Source organism: Geotrypetes seraphini, chromosome 11, assembly GCF_902459505.1.
Source record: "Geotrypetes seraphini chromosome 11, aGeoSer1.1, whole genome shotgun sequence".
Taxonomy (NCBI): Eukaryota; Metazoa; Chordata; class Amphibia; order Gymnophiona; family Dermophiidae; genus Geotrypetes; species Geotrypetes seraphini.
In genome coordinates this window covers 1,334,570-1,361,334 of record NC_047094.1, presented here as the reverse complement: position 1 = coordinate 1,361,334, position 26,765 = coordinate 1,334,570, and the positions used below count along the sequence as shown (strand labels likewise).

At 43.8% G+C, this 26,765-nt stretch overlaps 1 protein-coding gene across 4 annotated transcripts in view; it reads left to right on the top strand.

Annotated features, from left to right (window-relative positions):
• Positions 1–10: 10 nt before the first annotated feature.
• The window catches only part of COG7 (component of oligomeric golgi complex 7), a 61,803-nt gene continuing 35,048 nt past the window's right edge, over positions 11–26,765 (top strand). For 3 of the 4 annotated variants that reach the window (XM_033962953.1, XM_033962952.1, XM_033962955.1), the window contains exons 1-6: positions 11–211; positions 10,436–10,584; positions 10,779–10,895; positions 11,006–11,174; positions 17,312–17,394; positions 26,306–26,428. In XM_033962953.1, the coding sequence (XP_033818844.1) occupies positions 46–211; positions 10,436–10,584; positions 10,779–10,895; positions 11,006–11,174; positions 17,312–17,394; positions 26,306–26,428 (807 nt within the window). In that variant the 5' untranslated portion in view covers positions 11–45. Of the gene's footprint in view, positions 212–1,409; positions 1,486–10,435; positions 10,585–10,778; positions 10,896–11,005; positions 11,175–17,311; positions 17,395–26,305; positions 26,429–26,765 lie in introns of all 4 variants that reach the window. The other variant, XM_033962954.1, reaches the window with a different exon arrangement.

The following is a 26,765-nucleotide window of genomic DNA, read 5'->3' as shown; positions in this document are numbered from 1 at the left end:
GCGTGACCCGGAAGCGGCTCCGCTTAGCTCGCTGGCGCCTCCGTCATGGATTTCTCCAAGTTCCTGGACGACGACTTCGACGTGAAGCGCTGGGTCAACGGCGCCTTCCGAGTGGTGCAGAAGGAGACGCCGGCCAAGGTGGACGCACACGCCGCCACCCTGGTCATGAAGCTGCAGCTCTTCATCCAGGAGGTCAACAACGCCGTGGAGGGTGAGAGGGGGAGGGAAGGAGGGAGGAGGGGGAGGGAGAGAAGGAGGGGAGGGAGGGAGGGGAGGAGAGGGAGGGAGGGAGGGAGAGGAGGGAGGGGAGGGGAGGAGGGAGGGAGGGAGGGAGGGGAGGAGGGGGAGGGAGAGAAGGAGGGGAGGGAGGGAAGGAGGGAGGAGGGGGAGGGAGGGAAGGAGGGGGTGCGGCTCCGGCTCCCTTTCCTCGGCTACTGTCTGCTGGTCCCTCTGATAATAACAAACACCCTCCTACCCCCCAAATACTGCAATAAAATAGATAAAAAGAAACCCGAAGAGCAAATTTAAAAGCCCACCTCTTCTCAAGTTTATTGAGTTTTTAATATACCGACCATCAACAGGTATCTGGCCGGTTTACAATAAAATTATATAAAAAGAAAAGAGTCATAAATATAAAAAGCAGATGGGTGAACATCAAAAACATAACTTGACTAACATGAAAGTGAGGATAAAGGGGAAAGGAGGGGAAAAGTTACATATTTTGGAGAAGAAAGGGAGAAAGTGGGAATGGGAGAAAACATATTGGAAAGGGTCGCTTTTTTAAAGCGGTTGGTTAAATAAATTGGACTCAGCGGAGTGAAGGAGAGAAGAAAATAATAAAAAAAAAATATTTAAAAAACCCCCAAAGAAGGGAAATAGAGAGGAAGAAAAGGAAGAAGGCTTTAAGGATAGGCGAAAGCGTCACGAAATAAGAACGTCTTCAGGTTAGTCTTGAATTTATCTAAATGTTGTTCTTTAAGTTGTTGTGGTAGGGCATTCCATAATGTAGGGGCGACAACTGTAAAATTTATTTTCCGGGTATAGTAAAACTCTTTTACGGAAGGAATTCGTAAAAGTTTTTGGTCTGTTGACCTCAAGGCACGTGAGGAACATTGAGGAATGATGACCTTATCAAGATATAGTGGCTGGTGTGAAAGTTTTATTTTGAAAGTGAGCAAAATGATTTTATAGGTTATACGATGTTTGATGGGCAACCAATGTGCCTCTTTCAGAAGTGGGGTAACATGATCGTATTTGCCTATTTTGTAAATGAGTTTTATTGCTATATTCTGTATTAATTGTAAACGGCGGGTTTCTTTTTGTGGGAGGCCATTATAAAGAGAATTACAATAGTCTAAGTGAGAGATAACAAGAGAGTGAATCAGAATTGTGATTGCCTCTGTCCCTAGGATTGAAGTTAATGAACGGATAAGGCAAAGTTTGAAGAAACAGATTCTTACTACTGAACTGATTTGATCATGGAATGTAAGATCCTCATCAATAATGACTCCTAATAATTTTATTTTTGATTCCATTTGTATAGGAGTGGATTTGATAGAAATTTTGCCAGATAAAGATTCACTGTTTTTAATTGGGAGTAGTAGGGCGCAAGATTTATCAATGTTGAGAGAGAGTTTATTTGTATAGAGCCAATCATTTACAGTATCCAGTTTATTGTTTATGTCTGTTATATCTGAAGAATTTGAGGTGTTAATTGGGTGGAGTAGTTGTACGTCATCAGCATAGGCGAAGATTGTGAATCCAATAGATTGTGCTAGTGTAAGAAGAGGGGACAGAAAGATGTTGAAAAGTAGTGGAGATAGAATAGATCCTTGAGGAACACCATAGGTTAGTGCTATAGGTTGAGAAGTTTCATTCTTTACCTGAACTTTAAAGCTACGTTCATTAAAGTATGAAATGAACCATTGAAGAGCCAGACCTGTAATACCGCAGTCTTTGAGTCGATTAATAAGAAGAGAATGGTCAATAGTGTCGAAGGCTGCGGATGGGTCAAGGGAAATAAGAAGAACCGATTTTTGGTGTTCATGATAGTAATGAATAGTTGAAGTAAGGCCTAGTAGAGACAGTTCAGTAGAGTGTGAAGAACGAAAACCAGTTTGGCATGGATGGAGGGCATGGGTGTTTTCAATGAATTCTGTAAGTTGAGTGTGAATAATTTTTTCTGTTAGTTTAGAGATTAAGGGTAGGTTGGCAATAGGGCGATAGTTTACTGGCTGAGAAGGATCTAAGTTGTGTTGTTTCAATTTTGGGATAACGAGTGCTGTTTTCCAAGCAGTAGGTACTAGGTGATCAGAAAGAGACTTAGAAACCATTTCCCAGATGAATGGGCCGAAGAAGGAAAAAAAAATTTTAAGGAGTGGAGGGGGAATACTCTCCATAAGATTATTGGAGGTATTCAAGGATTGTAGGATAAGGAGAAGATTAGCTAGAGAGGGCATTTTGAAATTTGAACAGGTGCTGAATGAGAGATGGGAAGATTCATCGGAAGTATGGGAAAGAGAAGTAAAGGAGGGAGGTCCTAGATACGATCTAATGTTTTTTATTTTTGTATCGAAGAAAAGTGCCAGCTCATTGGCAGATGGTTGTGTAGTTGAGAGTGCATCCCCAGCCCTACATGTCATGTCTGTCTGTCCAAGTTAGATTGTAAGCTCTTCTGAGCAGGGACCATCTATAAATGTCAGCCCCCCCTCTTTGACAGTGCTTTCAACTCTTCTCACCTTGAGTCCTGCATCCCCAGCCCTACATGTCATGTCTGTCCAAGTTAGATTGTAAGCTCTTCTGAGAAGGGACCATCTATAAATGTCAGCCCCCCTCTTTGACAGTGCTTTCAACTCTTCTCACCTTGGGTCCTGCATCCCCAGCCCTACATGTCATGTCTGTCCAAGTTAGATTGTAAGCTCTTCTGAGCAGGGACCATCTATAAATGTCAGCCCCCCTCTTTAACAGTGCTTTCAACTCTTTTCACCTTGGGTCCTGCATCCCCAGCCCTACATGTCATGTCTGTCCAAGTTAGATTGTAAGCTCTTCAGAGAAGGGACCATCTATAAATGTCAGCCCCCCTCTTTGACAGTGCTTTCAACTCTTCTCACCTTGAGTCCTGCATCCCCAGCCCTATATGTCATGTCTGTCTGTCCAAGTTAGATTGTAAGCTCTTCTGAGCAGGGACCATCTATAAATGTCAGCCCCCCTCTTTGACAGTGCTTTCAACTCTTCTCACCTTGGGTCCTGCATCCCCAGCCCTACATGTCATGTCTGTCTGTCCAAGTTAGATTGTAAGCTCTTCTGAGCAGGGACCATCTATAAATGTCAGCCCCCCCTCTTTGACAGTGCTTTCAACTCTTCTCACCTTGAGTCCTGCATCCCCAGCCCTACATGTCATTTCTGTCCAAGTTAGATTGTAAGCTCTTCTGAGCAGGGACCATCTATAAATGTCAGCCCCCCTCTTTGACAGTGCTTTCAACTCTTCTCACCTTGGGTCCTGCATCCCCAGCCCTACATGTCATGTCTGTCTGTCCAAGTTAGATTGTAAGCCCTTCTGAGCAAGGAACATCTATAAATGTCAGCCCCTCTTTGACATGCTTTCAACTCTTCTTACCGTGGGTTCTGCATCCCTAGCCCTTTATGTCATGTTAGATTGTAAGCTCTTCTGAGCAGGGACCGTCTATATATGCCTAAATGTACAACACTGTGTACGCCTCTCAGCACTATTTAAGTGATAAGTACTAGAAGTAAATTTAGCTTTTATGTGTAAACTATTTTTTAATTACGTTTTTAAAATGTAGGCATAACAATCGGAGACAAAGTTATACAGAAATGTATAGGTCTGCATTTTTTGAAAATGAGTCCCTTAAGGTTCACTCAGGATAATTATGAACAAGCTCTACAGTTGCAATTGGTTAGGTCAAGGGGAAGAGCTTATGGTTTGCAAGGAATAATTTTCCAGTTCAACTATGAACAATAACCAAATCTGTACAACTTCAGAAAGAGACTTAAATTATCTCCCTCGTTTACAAACGCATAGCACGGGTTCCTATGAGTGTCGGAGCAGTTACCACCGCTGCCGGTGCTAAAACCTGCCCTTTGCATTCGTAAAAGAGGACTTCAAGACTGGATTCTAGACTAGTAGCAAGTCACTTAATCCCCCACTGCCCTGAGTGCAAAATAAGTACCTGTTTACAGTATATATAAACCACTTTGAATGTATAACCCAAAAAGGCAATATACAACTCCCATCCCTTTCCCCCTAGTACAGATGGGGCTATGCTTACCACTCAAAAAGACTGTGTTTACTTACTTCTATTACATTACTGACTTCTATTCTGCCTGTACCTTGCAGTTCTAAGTGGATTACATCAGAAGATAACTGGACATTTCCAGGAAAAAAGTTACAATTCAGGAGCTGGTTTCATAATAAAGTTTTGAGAAGAGAGTACAAGATAGGTAGAAAAATTAGGAAAACGTCAGATGAAGCGGAAGATTACGAGGTAGTTAAAGAGTGGAAGCTGGTTACATTGTTGAGTCTTAGGGGGATAATACAGGTAGAGAGGGTGAGAGGGAGGGGAATTGCAAGGGAGGAGGGGAAGGGGGGTTAAGCTACCTCGATAAATTTTTTGAATAGCAGGGTTTTGATTTCTTTTCTGAACGTTTTGAAGTCAGTTGTTGCTGTGAGCAGGTTGGAGATGTAGGGGTCCAATTTTGCTGCCTGTGTTGCTAGTAGGTGGTCGTACATCTTTTTGCGCTGAGTTCCTTTGAAAGGGGGGTAGGAGAATGGGGACTGGGCTCTCCTTTGTCTGGATGAGAGGTTCCGATTTAGGCGGTTATTTAGGTGGGTGGGTGCAGTTCCGTTTAGTGCTTTGAATAGTAGGCAGTATAGTTTGAATTGAATGCGGGCTTGTATAGGTAGCCAGAGTGAATCAAGGTAGGCGTTGGTGATGTGATCAAATTTTCCAAGTGAGTAGATCAGTCTGAGGGCTGTATTCTGTACAGTCTGTAGTTGTTTTATTAAGTATGTGGGGTATGGTAGGTAGAGGATATTGCAGTAGTCCACTAGACTCAGGACTAGGGATTGGACTATGAGTCTGTATTGATCTTTGTCGAAAAATTTTCTTATTTTTCATAGGTTGCGCATGGAAAAGCATTTTATCATTTTATTTTACTTAGGTTACAAAAATACATGTACAATTAAATATTCTAAAACAATACAACAAATAATATTGAATCCAAATTCCACTACTGGCCAGTAGGAAAAAGGAGGTATTGATGCCCCTGTATCAGACTTTGGTGAGACCTCATTAAGAATATTGTGTACAATTTTGGAGGCTGCACCTTCAAAAAGATATAGAAAGGATGAAGTCGGTCCAGAGGAAGGCTACTAAAATTGTGTGTGGTTTTCATCATAAGGTGTATGGGGACAGACTTAAAGATCTCAGTACTTTGGAGGAGAGGCGGGAGAGGGGAGATAGAGACATTTAAATATCTACTTAATGTAAATGCGCATGAGTTGAGTCTCTTTCATTTGAAAGGAAACTCTGCAATGAGAAGGCATAGGATGAAATTAAGAGGTGATAGACTCCGGAGTAATCTAAGGAAATACTCTTTTACAGAAAGGGTGGTAGATGCATGGAACAGTCTCCCAGAAGAGGCGGTAGAGACAGAGACTGTGTCTGAATTCAAAAGGGCCTTGGATAGGCACATGGGATTTTTCGGAGAGAGAAAGAGATAATGGCTACTGTGGATGGGCAGACTGGATGGGCCATTTGGCCTTTATCTGCCATCATGTTTCTATGATAGAAATGCATGTGAAAACAAAATATGCCCTCAACTGTCTTTTTAAACTACAAAAAATCAGCAAGCTCTCTTAAGCACCCAGAAACCCATTCCATAGTAAAGAACCTGCAACAAAATAGGGTTGCTTCCTTCATTTCAAGCTAATGAAGCTCACATAACAGTTGCCATACTGCGACAGAATGAAGGTCCATCAAGTCCAGTACCTGGCAAGATCCCAAAAGAGTAAAACAGATTTTTTGCTGCTTACCCTAGAAATAAGCAGTGGATTTTCCCAAGTCCGTATAAATAATGGCTTATGGACTTTTTTTTTTTAGGAATAATCCTACTGCTACTACTACTATTAATTATTTCTATAGTGCTACCAGATGTACACAGCACTGTACAGAGTCACAAAGAAGAAGAAAACAGTCCCTGCTCGAAAGAGCTTACAATCTAAACAGATAAGACAGAAAAATACTGGATACAGTTAAGGGGAACGATTAATCTGCTGGCTGGGTTGGAGGGCAAAGGAGTAGGTTTAAGGATTGAAGGCTATATCAAAAAGGTGGGTTTTCAGTTTGCTTTTAAACAAGGTAAGCCAACTACTTTCACCTCATTCTCTTGCAACAAAAGTCAGCACATCTCTTATTTTCAACACTATCTTGAATTAAATTTTCAGGAAAAAGATAAATATTTTTATAAATAAGTACTGGTTGAACTTCCTGGGAAAGTATTTCAGTCATCCTCCCCTTTTTACAAAACCGTAGTGGAATTTTTAGTGCTGGTCATGACAGTAACAGCTCCTGTGCATTGGAGCTGTTACCACCTCAGTCGACACTAAAAACCACACTACAGTTTTGTAAAAGGGGGGGGGGGGACAAGTCTAAACTTGCTTAATTATCAAGTTTATTTATTTCTTGATATGCCACTGATTAAATATCTATTACTCTGGTTTATTACTAATAAAAATAACAGTTTAAACCAGTGGTTCTTAAACTGTCCTGGGGGACCCCCAGTCAGTTGGGTTTTCAAGATATCCCTAATGAATATGCATGAGGCAGGTTTGTCTGCCTGTCACCTCTATTACATGTAAATCTGCCTCATGCACATCCATTGGGGATGTCTTGAAAACCTGACTGGCTGGGACCCCCCCAGGAAAGGTTTAAGAACCACTGGTTTTAAAACAATAGGGGAAAAAAAGACCTAAAAAGTTCAATCAGATTAATAGAAGAAAAAAATTCTAAGAAGAGAAATAGTGTTAAGTACTCACATTGAAATCAACAGCACCCTTATCCTTAGTCTGGTTCAGCACCCAGTGAGTTAAAAAAAAGGTGGAGTTATTCCTATTCCAGAGAAAGTTAACATTGATGCAGGTGATTATTCAAATTATTGACCTATTTCTAATCTGGCTGTATTAACTAAAGTACTGGAGAGAGTAGTGCTTCAGCAGTTAGCTGACACATTTCAATCACTAAATTGAAAATAAAATCATTTTTCCTACCTTTGTTGTCTGATGATTTCATGAGTGTCTGGTTGCACTTCCTTCTGACTGCATCCAATATTTCTTTCTTTCTGCCTCCTGCACTTTTCCTCTCCTCCAGACCTCATTTCCTTCCCCAACCAACATCTCTCTCTGTCCCACCATGAGTCCAACTTTTCTTCCTCTCTCCTCCACCCCCATTGGCAAAATGTCTCCCTAACCCTCTCGCTGTCCTCTCTTTCCCTCCCTTGCTGCAAAGGGAGTGGGGAAAGAGAGAGATCCAGGGGACATCCCTCCCACTCCCTCTGCAGCCACTTCCAACATTTCTCTCTTATCCCCCAGAACATGTGCAGCATTTTTCACCACTGCCCACCAGCCCCATGCCCGACATGTCTCCTATCACCCCTCTCCAGTGCCATGCCACATCTCTCCCTCCATCACTATGTTCCACATTCCTGCCCCTTGCACCTCCTTCAGTCTGTCCCTCTGTTCCTTCTCCATCACCATATCCAACATTTCTCCCTCTTATTCTTCTCTTCCCAATACATCTCCACCTCATTCCTTGCGCCATCTCTTTTCCTCTCATTAACATACCCATACCCAACAATTCTCCCTTTCTATTCCCTCCCTCCCTCCTATGTCCCAAATTAGTGCCCCTCCCTTGTGTCCAAAATTTGTGCCCCTCTCCCTGACTTTGAGCCTTTGTCCCAAATTCATGCCCCATCCCATGTCCAAACACGTTCCATCTCCCCCTTCAGTCTCCCTTTGTCCACCTTGATATCTCCTCTCTCCCTTACTTGCTCACACCAGGGCTGCACTCGCTCCCTTCAGGGCCATTCAGATGGCTGCTCCTTTCTGCCTTCAGCTGCACTTGTTTGCAGGGACGCGGGCAGTGGCTTTTACACGCTGCACATGGCTGACTTGCAAGCCTTCCCTCTGACATCAGCTCTGTCATAAGAGGGAAGTCTTCCAGTTCAGCCATGTGCAGCGTGCAAGAGCTACTGCTCGCATCCCTGCAAACAAGTGTGGCTGAAGGCAGGAAGGACTGTGGCGGTAACTGGGATCCTTGGCTGACCCAGAAGGCTTTCCTTCGATGTCAGCTCTGACATCAAAGGGAAGCCTTCCGGGTCAGCTTCGGCGATGCAACAGGAAGGCAGGAAGAAGGGCATGGGATCCCCAGCGGCAGCGGCGATTGAGGAGGAAGGGGGGGTGGAAGACCCGCACAGTGCCGCATACCCTCCACAAGCGGCTCGTGTACCGCATGTTGAGAAACACTGGTCTAGAACAGGGGTAGGCAATTCTGGTTCTCGAGAGCCACAGGCAGGTCATGTTTTTGGATATCCACAATGAATATGTATGAGATGGATTTGCATGCACTGCCTCCTTGAGATGCAAATCTATCTCATGCATATTTATTGTGGCTATCCTGAAAACCTGACCTGCCTACCCCTGGTTTAGAATACTGCTACGAAGATGGTTGTTGGAAAGAAGAAAAATTGATCACATATTGCCAATTTTGATTGATCTTTAGTCATTGGTTGCCTATTAACACTAGAGTCTCTTTCAAGCTTCTCTTATATTAGGCTGGCAGAGAAATTGAGTGTCTCTGTATCTCCTTGCAATCTTATGGAATTTCCAGTTACACTGTCTATTGCAAAGCTATAAAATTCTGGTTATTTAGAGAGAGCTTTGGGTTGTCAACCCTAAATTGGAATTTTTAGACAGACGTAATGAATATGAGGAAGAAATATTGTTGCTTTAGTTTAAAATAAGAATTTCCTACATTATATTGGTTTATTTGTGGGGAATTGTATATCCATGTATATATAAACACACACACTACAATGGGAGTATTACTTCGTAATACCTAATTCTTTCAAAAACTTTCTAAACTTTCTACAAAAAAATAATTAATATTTTTCAAACAATGCTTTAATTTAAATATTAATTAAAAACATCACAATCAATATACCATACAAACTCATAAACACAGGATGCCTGGAATTCTCCAGCAATGCTCCTAAGTTGGAATAAGCAATCATCTAAAAGTTCTAACAATTAAGGAGTCCTTATCTCTTAAAAGTTCTTATCCGAAATTCTTATCTTCTGGAATCATCAGATCATCCTGGGCTCAGCAGCTCTGCATCTTCCAAAGTGCTCAGTGGTCTCTCACAAAATCGCAAATGAAAAAAACCCAAAAAAACCCCACAAGTGAAAAAAGTTTATTCAAAAAACTCAATTTTAAAACAGAGTCCAAAATCATCAATCCAACACATCTTGTTCATAAATCCAAGAGGTCAATACAATTCAAAGACTGTACAGCAATTTAAGTAGGAGTTTTGAATGGGGAAGAGAGGTTAGAGGGGAGGGAGTTTAAGGGGGATGAGGCGTAGCCTGTGGTTGAATTTTCTACGGTTTGTTTTAAATCTACTACTTAGGGCTCCTTTTACTAAGGTGTGCTAGCCGAAAAATTACCGCTTGCTTAAAAGGAATGCTAGTGCGCGGGGCATTTTAGCGCGCCTTTGTGAAAGGAGCCCTTAGTAGTTTCATCGCATGTCCCCTAGTCCTAGTATTTTTGGAAAGAGTAAACAAGCAATTCACATCTACTTCTTCCACTCCAGAAAATATAACATGCAATGAAATGAATAAGAAGACCTTTTGGGGTAGCAGCAGAAACAAATGAATTATTTTAGGGCATAAAGTGACCGTATGTTTCTTGGGACATTACTTATGAATGCTTTCTTTCTGTACAGATAGGGTAGAATTGAATTCCTTAGATCAGGTGCACCATATACCACGAGAGTTGAGATTAGAGGCAGATTTTAAATTTTTCAAAATTATGTTAAAAATAATTGTTTTTTTTTAAAAGCAGCATTCGGGCAAGATTTAAATCAATCCAATATTACTCATATCTTCTGAATGTTCTAGATCTGGTGAAATTTTAAAGCTCAATGATATTTGTATGATTTTACATAGGAGTGAATGTTCCTTAGTATGTTTGCTCTTTATATGGGCCTGGTCTTTACTATCTAATAATGGACTTCTTTTTTATATTTGTTTTATTTTACTTTTATTATATTCTGTAAATCGCTTGGACCAGTAAAATGAACGAGCGGTATAACAAGATTAATAAACCATAAGTAGTAGCTCAGCCTGTTTTTCTTGCAGAAACAAGTCACCAGGCACTGCAGAACATGCCTCGGGTCCTGCGTGATATTGAAGCCCTGAAGCAGGAAGCATCTTTTCTCAAAGAGCAAATGATTCTTGTGAAGGAAGACATCAAGAAATTTGAACAGGACACAGCCCAGTCTATGCAGGTATTCCTTGTCTTATAATACAGAAATCTATATATCAAATTATGGTTGTTCCTAAAGTCAAAACGAATTATGTATTTGCTCATTGGGTGCCTTAATTGGAATTTCTTTCCTCTGCAGGGTTACTCCTGATTGGTTAATTGGCTTCTACTGTTCTCTACTAGTCTTTCTCTTGCTCTCGGTCTGTCCTTTTGCAGGTTCTTGTGGAGATGGATCAAGTGAAATCCCGGATGCAGATAGCTGCAGAATCGCTTCAGGAAGCTGATAAATGGAGCACGCTCAGTACAGACATTGAGGAAACCTTCAAAACACAAGTGAGTTTATATAACAAATCAAGGTATGATTACTCTGTTCTTGCACCATGCAAATTTCTCTCATAAAGGACAGTGGTGTTTTTTTCATGCTGCTGTGTGGATTTTCCCAGGATGTTGCTGTGATATCTGAGAAGCTTATGAGTATGCAGAGCAGCTTGGCTATGTTGGTTGATACTCCAGACTATACCGAGAAATGCGTGCACCTGGAAGCTTTGAAGAACAGATTGGAAGCCCTTGCCAGTCCGCAGATTGTAGCCACTTTCAACACACAGTCTGTGGGTGAGACTTCTCGATATGATATTGAGATGGTGATTTGGTGTAGGATAGGCTGGGGTGGGCTTCAGCGTGAACTCCACTAATATGGAACATGCTGATGTTACTAGCCAGACTTTACAGTAGATATCCTGCAAACCACGGGATGGTTGGATAGGCTGGAGTGAGCTTGGACGGCAACTTCAGCATTTGGAACCTAGGTCAATACCAGACTTTACAGTCTATGGCCCAGAAATATCAAAGAAGAGACAAGTTCATCTAATCATGTATTTTTTAATGGGTATAACTTACGGGCTGACTGGATGGACCGATCAGGTCTTTATCTGCCATCATTTACTATGTTTTTGTTTTTTAAAAAATCTTTATTCATTTTCATATCTTACAACAAGTGTATAATAATCAATCAGAAAAATTTTAAACAAATCACTTGACAATCTTACTTATAATCATTCAAATATAAAAGAATCCCTTCCCACCCCCACCCCCATTTATTAATAATAAAACAATTAGCAATTATTATCTTTCCCAATCCCACCCCACCTATATCTTATATAATAGCAAGGTGTTTAAGATGTCTGATCATTAGAATAAGTAATCAATGGCCCCCAAATCTTTTTAAAATTATGATAATTTCCTTTCTGTATGGCAAGCACCCTCTCCATTTTGTAAATATGACATACTGAATTCCACCAAAAGGTATAATTAAGTTTAGTATAATCTTTCCAGTTTCCAGTAATCTGTTGAATGGCAACCCCGGTCAATATTAATAAAAGTTTATTATTATTTGCTGAAATTGGGCTTTTAAATCTCATAGATGTACCAAATAGTATAGTATCATATGAAAGGGCAACATGATTTTCTAACAATGAATTAATTTGGGACCAAATTAACTTCCAAAAGGCATTTATATAGGGACAGAAAAAAATAAAATGATCTAAAGTCCCAGCTTCTAAACTACAATGCCAGCATCTATTGGACCTAGAGCTATCCAACTTCTGTAAACAAACTGGGGTCCAAAAAGCTCTATGCAACAAAAAGAACCAGGTCTGCCTCATAGATGCTGACCTTGTAGTTTTTTATTCTCCAAGACCAAAAACGTGGCCATTGAGAGGCAGAAATTTGGTGCCCAATCTCAATGCTCCAAATATCCCTAAGAATAGATTTTTATTCAAATACCCATACAACAATTTATACCACTGTGCGGCTTGGTGACCCAAGAAATCCGCCTGAAAGCATAGGAATTCCAAACTATACTGAGAGTTAAGAACTTTCCATTCAGGGAACCCCTCCTGAATAGCCTGCTTCAATTGCAACCACTTAAAATTTTGTGATTTATTTAAACTAAGCAGTGATTTAGAATAACATCATTTAGAATAACATCATTTAAAGTCCATATACCTGCAATAATCCAATGCTTCCAAACGATTTTAAATCCGCCAATTTTGATCTTGGAGTTTACCCAAATGGATTGATTTAATGATTTAGAAATTGGATCTGGTGATAAATTACTAACATAATGTAAGGTCTTCCATGTGTCAAGCAAAATTCTATTATCTTTATATTTCCTGGGCAAATTTATACTAATAAGATGAGACAAATGTAAAGGAAACAGGAGCCGCCATTCTAAATATAACCAATCGGGAACATTTTCCATAAGGTCTGGGAGGATCCAATACATACCCTGTCTTAAAATATAGGCTTGATGATACCTATAAAAATTTACTATGTTGTTATTATAATAGAGACCCAAGTATGCTCAAACAACAATTTAGAAGTATATACACTCTGAGTTATTTAAACCTTAGCTTATGAGTTTTTCCTCACTCGACTCACAAGCCATACTAAAAGGCCACTACTACAATTTTAAACAAAAAATGATAAGAAGTAGAGTAAAAGACCTCATTTAAGCTTCATGGGTCTGAAAACATTTCACTTCTTAAAACATAATAGTACTAAAGTATTGCTGGCATAAAGGAGAAAGCTAGGACACCAACCACATGAACAGTTTTCAGTAACATAGAAGGTGACAACAAATACTCAGCCACTAATTATTCACACGAACAGAGTCCTCAGCTGCTCCTGTGCAGTCAAATGCTAAAAAACTATATAGCATATCCATTATAATAGCAAGACGCTGTGTGTATAAGGAAAGACTAAAGGAGGTTTCAGCTTGGAAAAGAGATGGCTGAGGGGAGAAATGACCAAAGTCTATAAAATCCTGAGTGGTGTAGAATGGGTTCAAGTGGATCAATTTTTTACTGCATCAAGATTTACTAAGACTAGGGGACACTCAATGAAGTTACAGGGAAATACTTTTAAAACCAACAGAAGGAAATATTTTTTCAGTCAGAGAATAGTTGAGCTCTGGAATGCTTTGCTAGAGGATATGGTAAGAGTGGTTAATGTAGCTAGTTTTAAAAGAGATTTGGGCAAGTTCCTGGAGGAAAAGTCAATAGTCTGTACACTCCTCCCTCAATATTCGCGGGGGTTAGGGGCAGAACCGGCCCACGAATATTGAAAATTCACAAATAACTTTTGGGCTGACTCTGACCCACCTCCGCCTCCCTCCCTCTTCCCCCCCCCTCCAGCATCCCGGACCTTACCTGGTGGTCTAGCGGTCTTTCGGGGCAGGAGCAATCTTCCTACGCTCCTGCCCCGTGCAGATCACTCATCCAAAATGGCTGCCATGAGTTCCCGTAGATGAGTGATCTACATTGGGCAGGAGCGTTGACCCCTAGACCAGTGTTCTTCAACCTTTTTACACCCGTGGTCCGGCAGAAATAAAAGAATTATTTTGTGGACCGGCAAACTACTAGGACTAAAATTTAAAAACTCCGTTTACGCCCCATCTCCGCGAGCTCGGTCCCCGCAAACCATCTGATCCCATCTGCACAAGCCGCAATTAAGATTTTATATTGAACATATTTTATTAAAGTATAAAAAGAAACAATATTCTGAACAATTGTGATTTTATAAATACAAATATACAGAGCACGGACCAACAAAACCCCTGTCTCCCCTCCCCTTCATATATATCCCCTCTACTATCAAGAAAACTGAACAAGCCAAGTTCATAGAAATATCATGCTAACAGAATACTGCAGTCCCCAATTATGTCTCTAGCAGGATATATATTTCAAATCTGATATATTCTAATCACAAAATAGAAATAAAATTATTTGTTTCTACCTTTTGTTGTCTCTGGTTTCTGCTTTCATCTTCTTTTCACTCTCTTCCTTCAAGCGTCTGCCCTCTCTGTCTCTTCAATCCAGCATCTGCCCCTTCCATCTACTGTCTGACCTCTCCCCCCTTCCATATGGTATTTGTCTTCTTTCTATGCCCCTCTCCCCTTTCCATCCAGCCTATGCCCCTCTCTCCTTTTTACACGATTCACTCCAGCTTCACTGCTCTCTTCATTTTTATCTCTCCTACACCAGATCTAGCATCTTTGTCCCTCTCAATTTTTCTGCTGACCCCCTTCCCATCTCATTCCTGTCTCTCCCCTTCCTCTCCTCTAATCTCCCTGCAAGCTGTTTCCTTCCTTTTTTCTTCTCCCTTCCCTCCTCCCCCTGTCCAGCAGTAACTCTCTTCCCTTTCCTTTCCCTCCGCCCTCCCAGCAGCATCTCTCTTTCTCCCTCCCTCCAGGTCCAGTAGCAGCTGTCCCTTTTTCCCCCTTGCCCAGCAGCTTCCCAGACTCCTTTCCCTCCTCCCCTCCCAGCAGCATCTCTCCTTCTCCCTCTTCAGGTCCAATAGCAGCTGTCCCTTTTTCCCCCTTACCCAGCAGCTTCCCAGACTCCTTTCCCTCCCCCCTCCCAGCAGCATCTCTCCTTCTCCCTCTCCAGGTCCAGTAGCAGCTGTCCCTTTTTTTTTCACCATGCCCAGCAGCTTCCCAGACTCCTTTCCCTCCTCCCCCCAAGCAGCATCTCTCCTTCTCCTTATCCAGGTCCAGTAGCAGCTGTCCCTTTTTCCCCTTACCCAGCAGCTTCCCAGACTCCTTTCCCTCCCCCCTCCCAGCAGCATCTCTCCTTCTCCCTATCCAGGTCCAGTAGCAGCTGTCCCTTTTTTTTTTCACCATGCCAGCAGATTTCTCCCCTCCCAGCAACTCTCCTTACTTGCCAGCGCTGCGATTTCAGTAAGGCAGCCTCGGGTCCTTTGTTGGGTCGCACCGCCTCTGAGGAAAGCGGATGTTGCATCATCAGAGGCGGCCCAACTCAGCAAAAGCTCCAAGGCTTCCTTCTTCAATCGCTGCATTTGTAAGGAGAGCCGCTGGGAGGGGAGAAAGCACAGTGTGAGGCTCCCTATTATCTCTCCGGCCCTGCGCGAAGGACAGCTCCTCGATCTTGCCAGTCCTGCGCAGACCGGCAGGAAATTGAAGAAGTTGATCTTGCCGGTCCTGCGCAGACTGGCAGGAATTTTCTGTGGACCGGCGGTTGTAGAACTGTGCCCTAGACCACCAGGTAAGGTCCGGGGAGGAGCGGGAGGTAAGTGGGGGTGATTCTGTTTTTAGGAAATCACGAATAATCGAAATTGTGAGTCCTAAAACCGCGAATCGGGAGGGGGAAATGTAGTTGAGACAGACATGGGGAAACCCACTGCTTGCCCTGGATCGGTGGCATGGAATGCTGCTACTATTTGGGTTTTTGCTAGGTACTTGTGACTTGGATTGGCCTCTGTGAAGATGAAATACTGGGCTAGATGGACCATTGGTCTGACCCTTTAAGGCAGGGGTAGGGAACTCCAGTCCTTGAGAGCTGTATTCCAGTTGGGTTTTCAGGATTTCCCCAATGAATATGCATGAGATCTATGTGCATGCACTGCTTTCAATGCATATTCATTGGGGAAATCCGGAAAACCCGACTGGAATACAGCTCTCGAGGACCTGAGTTCCCTACCCCTGCTTTAAGGCTATTCTTATGTTCTCAACATCTACTATAACCAGTTCACCTGTTGTCCTAAGTGGGATAATTGACTAAATTAAGGCAATAAGTAAAGGAAATGAGTAGGGATGGGTGGCTGTGTTGTGGTGGGAGGAAACGTAGACTCTCTCTCTAGCAGAAAGTTCAAGTTTAAAAACTAGAACAGGCTTTTATTTTATGGGAACTAGCTAAGTAAAGTTTGCTCTTTTAATATCTAAAATTATGGTTATAAAGGAACCTTCAGTTTAGCCTTTATCCCCCAAATTAACAAAGTTCACAGTAAAATAAAGTGTACTTACCCAGAGAAATAGCCTGTCTCCTCTCCTCTCTGAAAGATATGTTTGCTCCGTTCCTCTTGGAGAGAACTATGTCCTCTGCTCCTCTCCAAAAGACTTATTTTGGAGAGTGTGGCGCAGTGGTTTAAACTACAGCCTCAGCACCCTGAGGTTGTGGGTTCAAACCCACGCGGCTCCTTGTGACCCTGGGCAAGTCACTTAGGCCTAGATTCACTAACCTGCTCCTTGTCCGACTGATTCACAATGGGCCTGAATTCAAATAGGGGTAATCGAAGGACCGATTACATGGATCGCTCTCCAGCGATCCAAACGGATGCACTGACCATCTACTTTACCTGTAGATGGTCTGCGCGTGCTTTTGATGTCTGTGGTTTTTTAATTTGCTTTTTACTCGCGAGCTCATGGTTTTAACCCGTGGATTTAAAGTGGGTTAAAACCACAGGCTGGCACTGCAGGGAAGGGCAGAGAATCAGGGCAGAGAGCAGGGCTGGAAGTTGGCATGGATTTCAGGTACATTAGATAGATTGTGAGCCTGCCGGGACAGACAGGGAAAAATGCATCAGTACCTGAATAAATTCATGTAAACTGTTCTGAGCTCCCCTGGGAGAAGAGTATAGAAAACTGAATGAATGAATGAATAAGTATTCCTCTCTCTCTCTCTAGGTTTGAATCGTAAGGGACTGCATGCAACAAGAGGCCCTTTGAGGCTAGCACAGTAATCAGATTGCCCTGGTGACCTTTAGAGCTATTCTAATCTAATAACTGTGTTAGCTTCAAAGGGCCACTTATTGCAGTACTTTACAAGTCAAACCTTTCTACAGAGCTTGCAAGATTTGTTTTTTCACTGCTTCTTTGTTGTGGAGTCAGGTAGTGACTTGAGTTGCATTGCTCCCTCCTTGTAATCTTCATGTCATGTTCTTTTATGTTTCAGATCAGGCCAGAGTGTTTGTGAAAGTGTTCACACAAATGGAGCGTGTGCCGCAGCTGCTAGCCTACTATTACAAATGTCACAAGGTAGTTCTTCTGCACCCACTCACAGCACTTGGGGGGGAGGGGGGGGCTTTTCTCTCTCTCTCTCACGCCAGTCTTTTTTCTATTGGGCATTAGCTAGTCAAAAGGCTGGATTATGTTTTCTTTTAGTGACATGGAGCTGAGTGAAGAAACTCTTCTGGATTAGAACACAGAGACATAAAATACTGGTGAGATCAGACTTTGTGGCATAGGACCAGTTATAAAATAAACTTCATAAGCCATTAGGTTTATCCACTAACCAGATCTCATCTGCAGCCTATTTACTGTATTATGACTTCCCTTCTGCGTTTCTGTACCATCAGTACATATCTGTCTTTTACCCAAGTTCATATGTCTGTGTGTCTGCTAAAGTTGGGTGTGCACATGCATGTGTGATCCCTTGTGTACATATGCCAGTTTATATCCTATATTTGTATTCGAGTCCTGTATTAATACAAAACGCAGCAGCAAGATTTCTGCTGGGAAAATTGAGGCAGATGACTGCTACTGAAAGAGTTACACTGGCTCCCGATTGAAAGCAGGGTGAAATTCAAGGGGAAGGGGTAAAACACGGACCTGATGGACCTCGCGGATCTAAAACTGCACGTCCTTAAAAATCTGAGGTCCGTGCCACTTGTAGTTTCTGGCTCTGACAGACCTCTATGACAATTTAGCTCTGACGGATCCATCTCAGCATAGGGAGGGAAAAGTATTAGGATCCGTCATAGAGGTCTGTCAGAGTCAGAGACTACAAGTGGCGCGGACCTCAGATTTTTAAATTTACTGAAAACAAACAATGTATATACTCTTTAAAGAGCACAGAAAATCAGTGCTTCTGGTTAGTTTGCAGACCTTGAATTCATCAAATTACAAAAATATCGTCAATATGAGGATTCGTTTTAGAGCTACTCCAGCACTAGTCTCTGACTCTGACAGACCTCCATGACATTTTAGCACTGACGGATCCTAATACTTTTCCCTCCCTATGTTGAGACGGATCCGTCAGAGCTAAATTGTCATCGAGGTCTGTCAGAGCCAGAAACTACAAGTGGCACGGACCTCAGATTTTTAAGTATGTGTGGTTTTAGATCCATCAGGTCCGCGTTTTACCCGTTCCCAAATTCAAGATCTTGTTGCTGACACACAAAATCATCCATCTCTCAGAACCACAATATCCAGCAGCCAGATTATATAACCATATGCCAGCATGTGCCTTGTGCTCAAGCTAAGAATACTTATTGGAAATATCCTTCTTCAGAGACATTAAATTCAAAAGCATCAGGACAAGAATGTTCTCAGTGATGGCTTCAACGTAGTGGAACTCCCTTCGGAATAAATTAAAACTAGAAAAGGACACTGGAAAGTTTAAGAAAGGAATAAAGACCATCTTTTTCACAGATTACTTTAACTAATAATGCAACAAACAGGGAAACTTTCAACATAGCTGAAACAGCTGGCTACTCCCACTAGGATCACCATAGAAACATGACAGCAGATAAAGGCCAAATGGCCCATCTAGTCTGCCCATCCACAGTAACCATTATCTCTTTCTCTCTCTCAGAGATTCCATGTGCCTATCCCAGGCCCTCTTAAATTCAGACAATCTCTGTTTCCACCACCTCTTCTGGGAGACTATTCCACACATCTACCACCCTTTCCGTAGAAAAGTATTTCCTCAGATTACTCTGGAGCCTATCACCTCTTTAACTTCATCCTATGGCCTCTCATTCCAGAGCTTCCTTTCAAACGACCAGCAAAGGAAGCGGTGGGACCGTTGGATGACCATGGAATAAAGGGAGCGCTAAAGGAGGACAAAGCAATCGCCGACAAACTGAACACATTTTTTGCGTCTGTATTTACCGAAGAAGATTTACACAGCATACCGGAACCCATCAGGCTATATGATGGAAACGAAGAAGGAAAGCTGACAGGATTAACGGCCAGTCTAGAGGATGTAGAACGGGGGAAGCAAGAAACTTCAAACCATTCTTCAGGTATGTGAAGGGGAAGCAACCAGCCAGGGAGGAAGTGGGACCATTGGATGACGGAGACAGGAAAGGAGTGGTAACAGAGGAAAAAGAGATAGCTGACAGATTAAACAAGTTCTTCTCGTCAGTCTTCACGAGAGAGGACATATCCAATATCCCAGAACCTGAGGAGATCATAAATGGAGACCACGATGAAAAGCTGGTCCAATTAGAGGCGAGCCGAGAGGATGTCCTCCGACAGATAGACAGACTGAAGAACGACAAATCACCGGGCCCGGACGGCATCCACCCAAGGGTAATAAAGGAACTGAGAAACGAGATAGCGGAAACACTTTGCCAAATATGTAATCTATCCTTGAAAACTGGGAAGATCCCAGAGGACTGGAAAATAGCAAATGTCACGCCCATCTTTAAGAAGGGATCAAGAGGAGATCCGGGAAACTACAGGCCGGTGAGCTTGACCTCGGTCCTGGGAAAGATGATGGAAGCACTGGTCAAGGACACAATCTGCGAGCACATAGAAAAAAATGGACAACTGAAGGCGAGCCAGCATGGCTTCTGCAAGGGTAGGTCGTGCCTCACGAACTTACTGTACTTCTTTGAGGGAATAAACAGCCAGATGGACAAGGGGGAAGCCATAGACATCATCTACCTCGACTTCCAAAAAGCCTTCGACAAGGTACCTTACGAAAGGCTGCTTAAGAAGCTGTGGAATCACGGGGTGCAAGGGGATATACACAGATGGATCAGACACTGGCTGGCGGACAGAAAACAGAGGGTTGGAGTAAAAGGGCATTACTCAGACTGGCAATGGGTCACGAGCGGAGTCCCTCAGGGATTGGTGTTGGGACCACTCCTGTTCAATATATTTATCAACGACCTGGAGACGGGGACGAAATGTGAGGTCATTAAATTTGCTGATGACACCAAACTCTGTAGCAGGGTCAAAACCAAGGAGGATTATGAAGACCTGCAGAGGGACCTGACGAGACTAGAGGAGTGGGCAAAAAAATGGCAAATGAGTTTCAATGTGGACAAATGCAAGGTCATGCATGTAGGGAAAAGGAACCCGATGTTCAGCTATAAAATGGGGGGAATATTGCTAGGGGTGAGCGACCTTGAAAAAGACCTGGGGGTGATGGTGGACGCAACATTGAAGCCATCGGCGCAGTGTGCGACAGCCTCAAAGAAAGCAAACAGAATGCTGGGCATCATCAAAAAGGGTATCACAACCAGGACGAAAGAAGTCATCATGCCACTGTATCATGCAATGGTGCGCCCGCACCTGGAATACTGTGCCCAGTACTGGTCGCCGTACCTCAAGAAAGACATGGCAGTACTCGAGGGAGTCCAGAGAAGAGCGACAAAACTGATAAGAGGTATGGAAAATTTTTCATACGCTGACAGGTTAAAAATGCTGGGGCTGTTCTCCCTGGAGAAGAGGAGACTTAGAGGGGACATGATAGAAACCTTCAAAATCCTGAAGGGCATAGAGAAAGTGGACAAGGACAGATTCTTCAAACTGTGGGGAACCACAAGCACTAGGGGTGACTCGGAGAAATTGAAAGGGGACAGGTTCAGAACAAATGCTAGGAAGTTCTTTTTTACTCAGAGGGTGGTAGACGCATGGAACGCTCTTCCAGAGGTTGTGATAGGCCAGACCACAGTACAGGGGTTCAAGGAAGGTTTGGATAGGTTCCTAAAGGATAAAGGGATTGAGGGGTACAGATAGAAGCAGAGGTAGGATATAAAAATGGTCAAATCACTTCACAGGTCAAAGGACCTGGTGGGCCACCGCGGGAGCGGACCACTGGGCGGGATGGACCTCTGGTCTGACCCAGTGGAGGCAACTTCTTATGTTCTTATGTATGTAGGCAGATTGATAGGCTTAAGAGTGATAAATCCCTGGGACTGGATGGCATCCGAGGGTCATCAAGGAACTGAAAGGGACCATAGCTGAACTGCTTCAACTAATATCCAATCTGTCGATCAAATGGGAAAGATTCCGGAAGACTGGATGGTGGCGAATGTTACGCTGATCTTCAAGAAAGGTTTGAGGGGAGACCTGTGAAACTACAGACTGGTGAGTCTGATCTCGGTACTGGGAAAGATGGTAGAATCGCTGATAAATGACCGCATCATTGATCACCTTGACGGACACGGGCTGATAAGGATCAGTCAGCACAGTTTTAGCAAAGGCAGATCGTGTTTGACGAACTTGCTGCACTTCTTTGAGGGAGTAAACAAACAGATAGACAAGGGCGACCCAGTCGACATTGTATATCTGGATTTTCAGAAGGCATTTGACTAGGTTCCACATGAACGACTACTTTGGAAAATTGCAAGCCATGGAATCGAGGGTGAATAGGAAGCATAGGAAACAGAATAGGGAGCATAGGAAACAGAGAGTGGGGGTAAATGGACAACACTCAGACTGGAAGAGTGTCACCAGTGGGGTGCCACAGGGCTCTGTGCTTGGACCCGTGCTTTTCAACATCTTTATAAATGATCTGGACATTGGTACGACGAGTGAGGTAATTAAATTTGCAGACAATACGAAGTTATTCAGAGTAGTGAAGGCTCAGGGGGATTGCGAAGATCTGCAACGTGACATAATCAGGCTCGAGGAATTGGTATTAGAGAATTGTGCGGGGACAGAAATCCCACCCGTCCCTTGAGGAATCCCACCTGTCCCCACCCATCCCCGCAAGGAATCCCTCCGTCCCCACCCGTCCCCGCGAGGAATCCCCTCCGTCCCCACCCTTCCCTATAAACTTCAGAAATAGTTATTTTATTTAATTATGCTACTGAATTAAAGGCTCTGGTAGAGACCCATTTACAAATAAGCAAAGAGACTTTATTAATTTGGAAATATTAATTGGGAAGAATACATACTTTGTAAATGGGTTTCTACCAGAACCTCTAATATAAGTATAAAATATAAATACTCAGCTGATGAGAACCCACAAGCTGTCAGCTGAGGACTTCCTTTGCAGTTGGCCGGGGGTCCCTTTTGCCAAGCTTGGCAGGCAGCAGTAGCGTCCCTGAGTCACAGATGCTGGCACCTCAGTGGCTCATGGATGCTGCCAGCGACTGCTGCGCTTGGTGGAGGGGAGCTCTGGCCATCTCTAGAGGAGGTCCTCTGCTGGCGGTGCTTGGGGATCCCCACCAGTCACAGCAAGGGTCAGCAAGTACTTCAACACTGTAGAAATAAAACCAGAAATGCATTTCCTTTTCTTTTGAACACAAAACAAAGACATCTGCCATATACATTTCCCAAAGCTAACATATTTTAGTCAATAAATTCCATTTTTTACCTTTGTTGTCTGGAGACTTATTTTTCCGTAAAGTTGGTCCCAGTTTCTGTTTTCCACTTTCCCATCTTCTGTAAATTCTTCTGTTGCTGTCCATTGGTTCCCCCTACCATGGTCCAGCATTTATCTCTTTCTCATCTTTCATGCCTGCCCACCAGCCCCATGCCCAACATTTCTCCTATCACCCCTCTCCAGCACCATGCCACATCTATCCCTCCATTCCCTTCACCACTGTCTAAAATTCCTCTCTTTTGTATCCCTTTCAATCAGTCCCAATGTTCCCTTGCCACATTTCTCACTCTCATCTTTTTCTTCCCTATCATATTCTGTACCTCTCTCCCTACGAACAAAAATTCTCCTCTTTCTTCCATTTGCCGTGTGTACACAACCATCTCTCTTTCCTGCTCATTGACACACCCACACCCAATTTTCTCTTTCTATTCCCTCCCCCACCTCAGCATCTCTTTCCCTCCCTTCCTCTCTCCCCAGTTCATGACTTCTGTGTCCAAAAATGCACTCCCTTCCACCACTTCATTCGAGTCCAGATAACAGCAGGGGTTGAAGGCAGCCTGCAGCGCGCCATATGTAGCCGACCCAGAAGTCTTCCCCCGAAGTCAGAGCTGACATCGGAGGGAAGGCTTTGCATCAGTCTGGCGGCGGCTGAGGTGTCAGGTGGGAGGGGGTAGATACTGGATGTAGGAGGTGAGAGGAGACAGACTGTAGATAGAAAGGGGGAGGGATCAGACACACTGGATGAAAGGGGAAAGATAAGACAAGCTGGAATGCCTGGGGAGAGAGAAAAAGACAGATGATGGATGTAAAGAAAAGGAGAGGGAAGGAAGACATTGAATGGAAAGGAGGAGAGGGGGAGGATACGGATGGAAGGGAGGAAAGAGAAAGATGGAGCAGACACTGAATAGAAGGGGGAGAAAGAAATTAAGCAGATGCTGGGCTGAAAGGGGGGAAAGAGGGGCAGATGCTGGATGGAAGGGGGAGAAAGAAGGGTGGATGATGGTGAGATGACAGAGGGGGCAGAAAGGAGGAAGAGCGGAGATAGATCAGATGCTGGGCAGAAGCAGGAGACAGAGGGACAGATGCTGAATGGAAAGGGACCTCAGTCAGCATCAGAATGGCTGTGCAAGTCTACATGGGTCCAAATGGTGCCACACACTGCTAGACCCACCCCCCCAGTCCATTGTGCTTTCTAGAAGCCAGTATTGTGGTGCAGCCTGGTCTCTGCTAAGTTTTCTCCCCCTAGAATGGGACAGACTGTGCTTTTGCCGGCAGAGGCAGAGTGGTGAGCCTGCACGATGGCGCAAACAAGCCCCCATCCCCTCCCCACCCCACAAGTGTCCTCCACCCAGAACAGGACCGAATCTGTGCCGTGACGCAATCCAGCCTACCGAGGCATCCCCTGCCGAGAACGGAACCAATTCTGCATTCCCGGCCTTTGTATGAGGGAGGTCTGGTGCCCCAGAGTAAGGAGACTTGCAGCCATAGAGCACGGGACTCCCACGGGGATGAAAACAGGCCTACCTAAATTCTGGTGATGCAGGCATGCAGCTTAAATACAAGTCCGGCATCGCGGCAGGAAACAGCCATGCTGAGCAGTGAGCTCAGCACGTACAAAGCTGAAAGCCTTGCTTGCTGATTGGTCCGGCGGCCCCGTGCCGCCGGACCAATCAGCAAGCAAGGCTTTTAGCTGTGTACGTGCTGAGCTCACTGCTCAGCAAGGCTGTTTCCGCCGCGACGCCGAACTTGTAAGCTGCATGCCTGCATCGCCAGAATTTATGTAGGCCTGTTTTTATCCCCGTGGGTCAGGGGGGCGTCCCCGTGGGAGTCCCGTGAGCCAGGGGGGCATCCCCGTGGGAGTCCCGTGGGCCAGGGGGGGACCTGCGGGATTCCCGCGATCCCCGTTCCCGTGCAGACCTCTAATTGGTATCAACATGGCAGATGAGGTTCAATGTGGATAAGTATAAAATGGTGCATGTCGGTAACAAAAATTTCATGCACAAATACAGGATGTCCAGAGCAGTACTTGGAGAGACCTCTCGGAAAGAGACTTGGGAGTTATGATTGACAATCGATGAAGCCAACCACGCAATGTGCGGCGGCGGCAAAAAGGGCGAACAGATTGCTAGGAATGATAAAGAAGGGGATCATGAACAGATTGGAGAAAGTTATCATGCTGCTGTACCGAGCCATGGTGCGACCTCACCTGGAGTACTGTGTCCAGCACTGGTCGTCGTACATGAAGAAGGACACGGTACTACTCGAAAGGGTCCAGAGAAGAGCGACTAAAATGGTTAAGGGGCTGGAGAAGTTGCCATACAGCAAGAGATTAGAGAAACTGGGCCTCTTCTCCCTTGAAAAGAGGAGACATGATCGAAACGTTCAAGATAATGAAGGGATTAGATATAGTAGATAAAGACAGGTTGTTCACCCTCTCCAAGGTGGGGAGAACGAGAGGGCACTCTCTAAAATTGAAAGGGGATAGATTCTGTATGAACATAAGGAAGTTCTTCTTCACCCAGAGAGTAGTAGAAAACTGGAATGCTCTTCCGGAGTCTGTCATAGGGGAAAACACTCTCCAGGGATTCAAGACAAAGTTAGACAAGTTCCTGCTGAACCAGAACGTACGTAGGTAGGGCTAGTCTCAGTTAGGGCGCTGGTCTTTGACCAGAGGGCTGACGCATGAGCGGACTGCTGGGCGCGATGGACCACAGCAGCGGCAATTCTTATGTTAAATGAAAGAGACTCGACTCATGCTCATCATTTCTACGTATTACCTATAAACGATGTACTAAACCACCATGGAAACACCAGTACAAAAGCTCATGTATGGAAAACCATCACAGACACCATTTCTGAAGCTCACGTAGACTCCCCAGTCTCTAGAAGCTTTCAATAAACAATGAACAATTTTCATGTGCTTGAGCCTGTCTTTAGTACCCTGTATTGGTCTTGTGTGTCTCTAGCTCTGAATTTCTGTCTGCATTCTCTGGTTTCCCTTCCGTAAGCATCTTGTATTTGCGGGTGCATATGCTTGTCCCAGACCCTATATTTGTATGTGCACATCTTGCGTTTGAGCATGCATGTTTTAATGTATACGTCATTCCTATGATCTAGGAGCTCTAGATTGTGGATGATCTTGGAATTCTTGTCATGTGCTGTGTTCGGCTGTTGCATGACCTAAATTATTATCTTAGCTCATGATGTGATGATAGAATGCCATATTTCTTCTGAAAGAAAAGTTCTGCTTACTTCTGATAACCTAGTCAGTCAGTGTAGGGTTCTTGGAAATGTGAAATCTGGTTCTCCTGAAATTGGAGCAGGAAAGAAACACGTTTATCATACTCAAATGAAGATCGTATTGCATGTGAATGACTCCCATGACCAGACTGATCTGGTGGCCATTAGATAGGGCACCCCAATATAGCTCATTGGGAACTTGGTATTATACTGAAGGTGAATCCAAATGACATCCGAATAAATAATTAATAAGAAAAGTCCTCCAAATATCTCCGTGGCAATGGGCGTGTCCCTGGTGGTGGTCTTTGTACTGGGCTGGGGCAGCTTTGTTACGAACCATCATTATCCTTCTCTTTGCAGGTGCAGCTGCTGAGTGTGTGGCAGGAGCTCTGTCAGAGTGACTTGACATTGGATCAACAGTTGACGGAATTCTATGATGTTTTACTTGGCTCTTGGCACTTACAACTCCAGTGGGCAACACAGGTATGGTGTGTCTTTAAGTGCAGCATGAATTGCCTGCGTTACCTCCCATGAAGTGGGATGTGAAGGAAGACTCCTTTGACCAATGTAATCCAAACACTGCATTGGATTGGCAGAGTAATGAGACTCTGTGTTTCTTTCCAGTGAAGGGTTAATTTTCCATGGCTTCCTTAAAAGTACCAGCTACCTTTTTATCTCATTTCATATTTGGTCCTGTGAATCACCAGCCTGAAAGCGCTGAAGATAACCATCTTTCCTGTAAAAAACAATCATTCTGGGTTTTATTGCCCAAAAGTTACTCTGAGAACAAGAAGTCAGATACTGTATGTTTTTCTTTTTC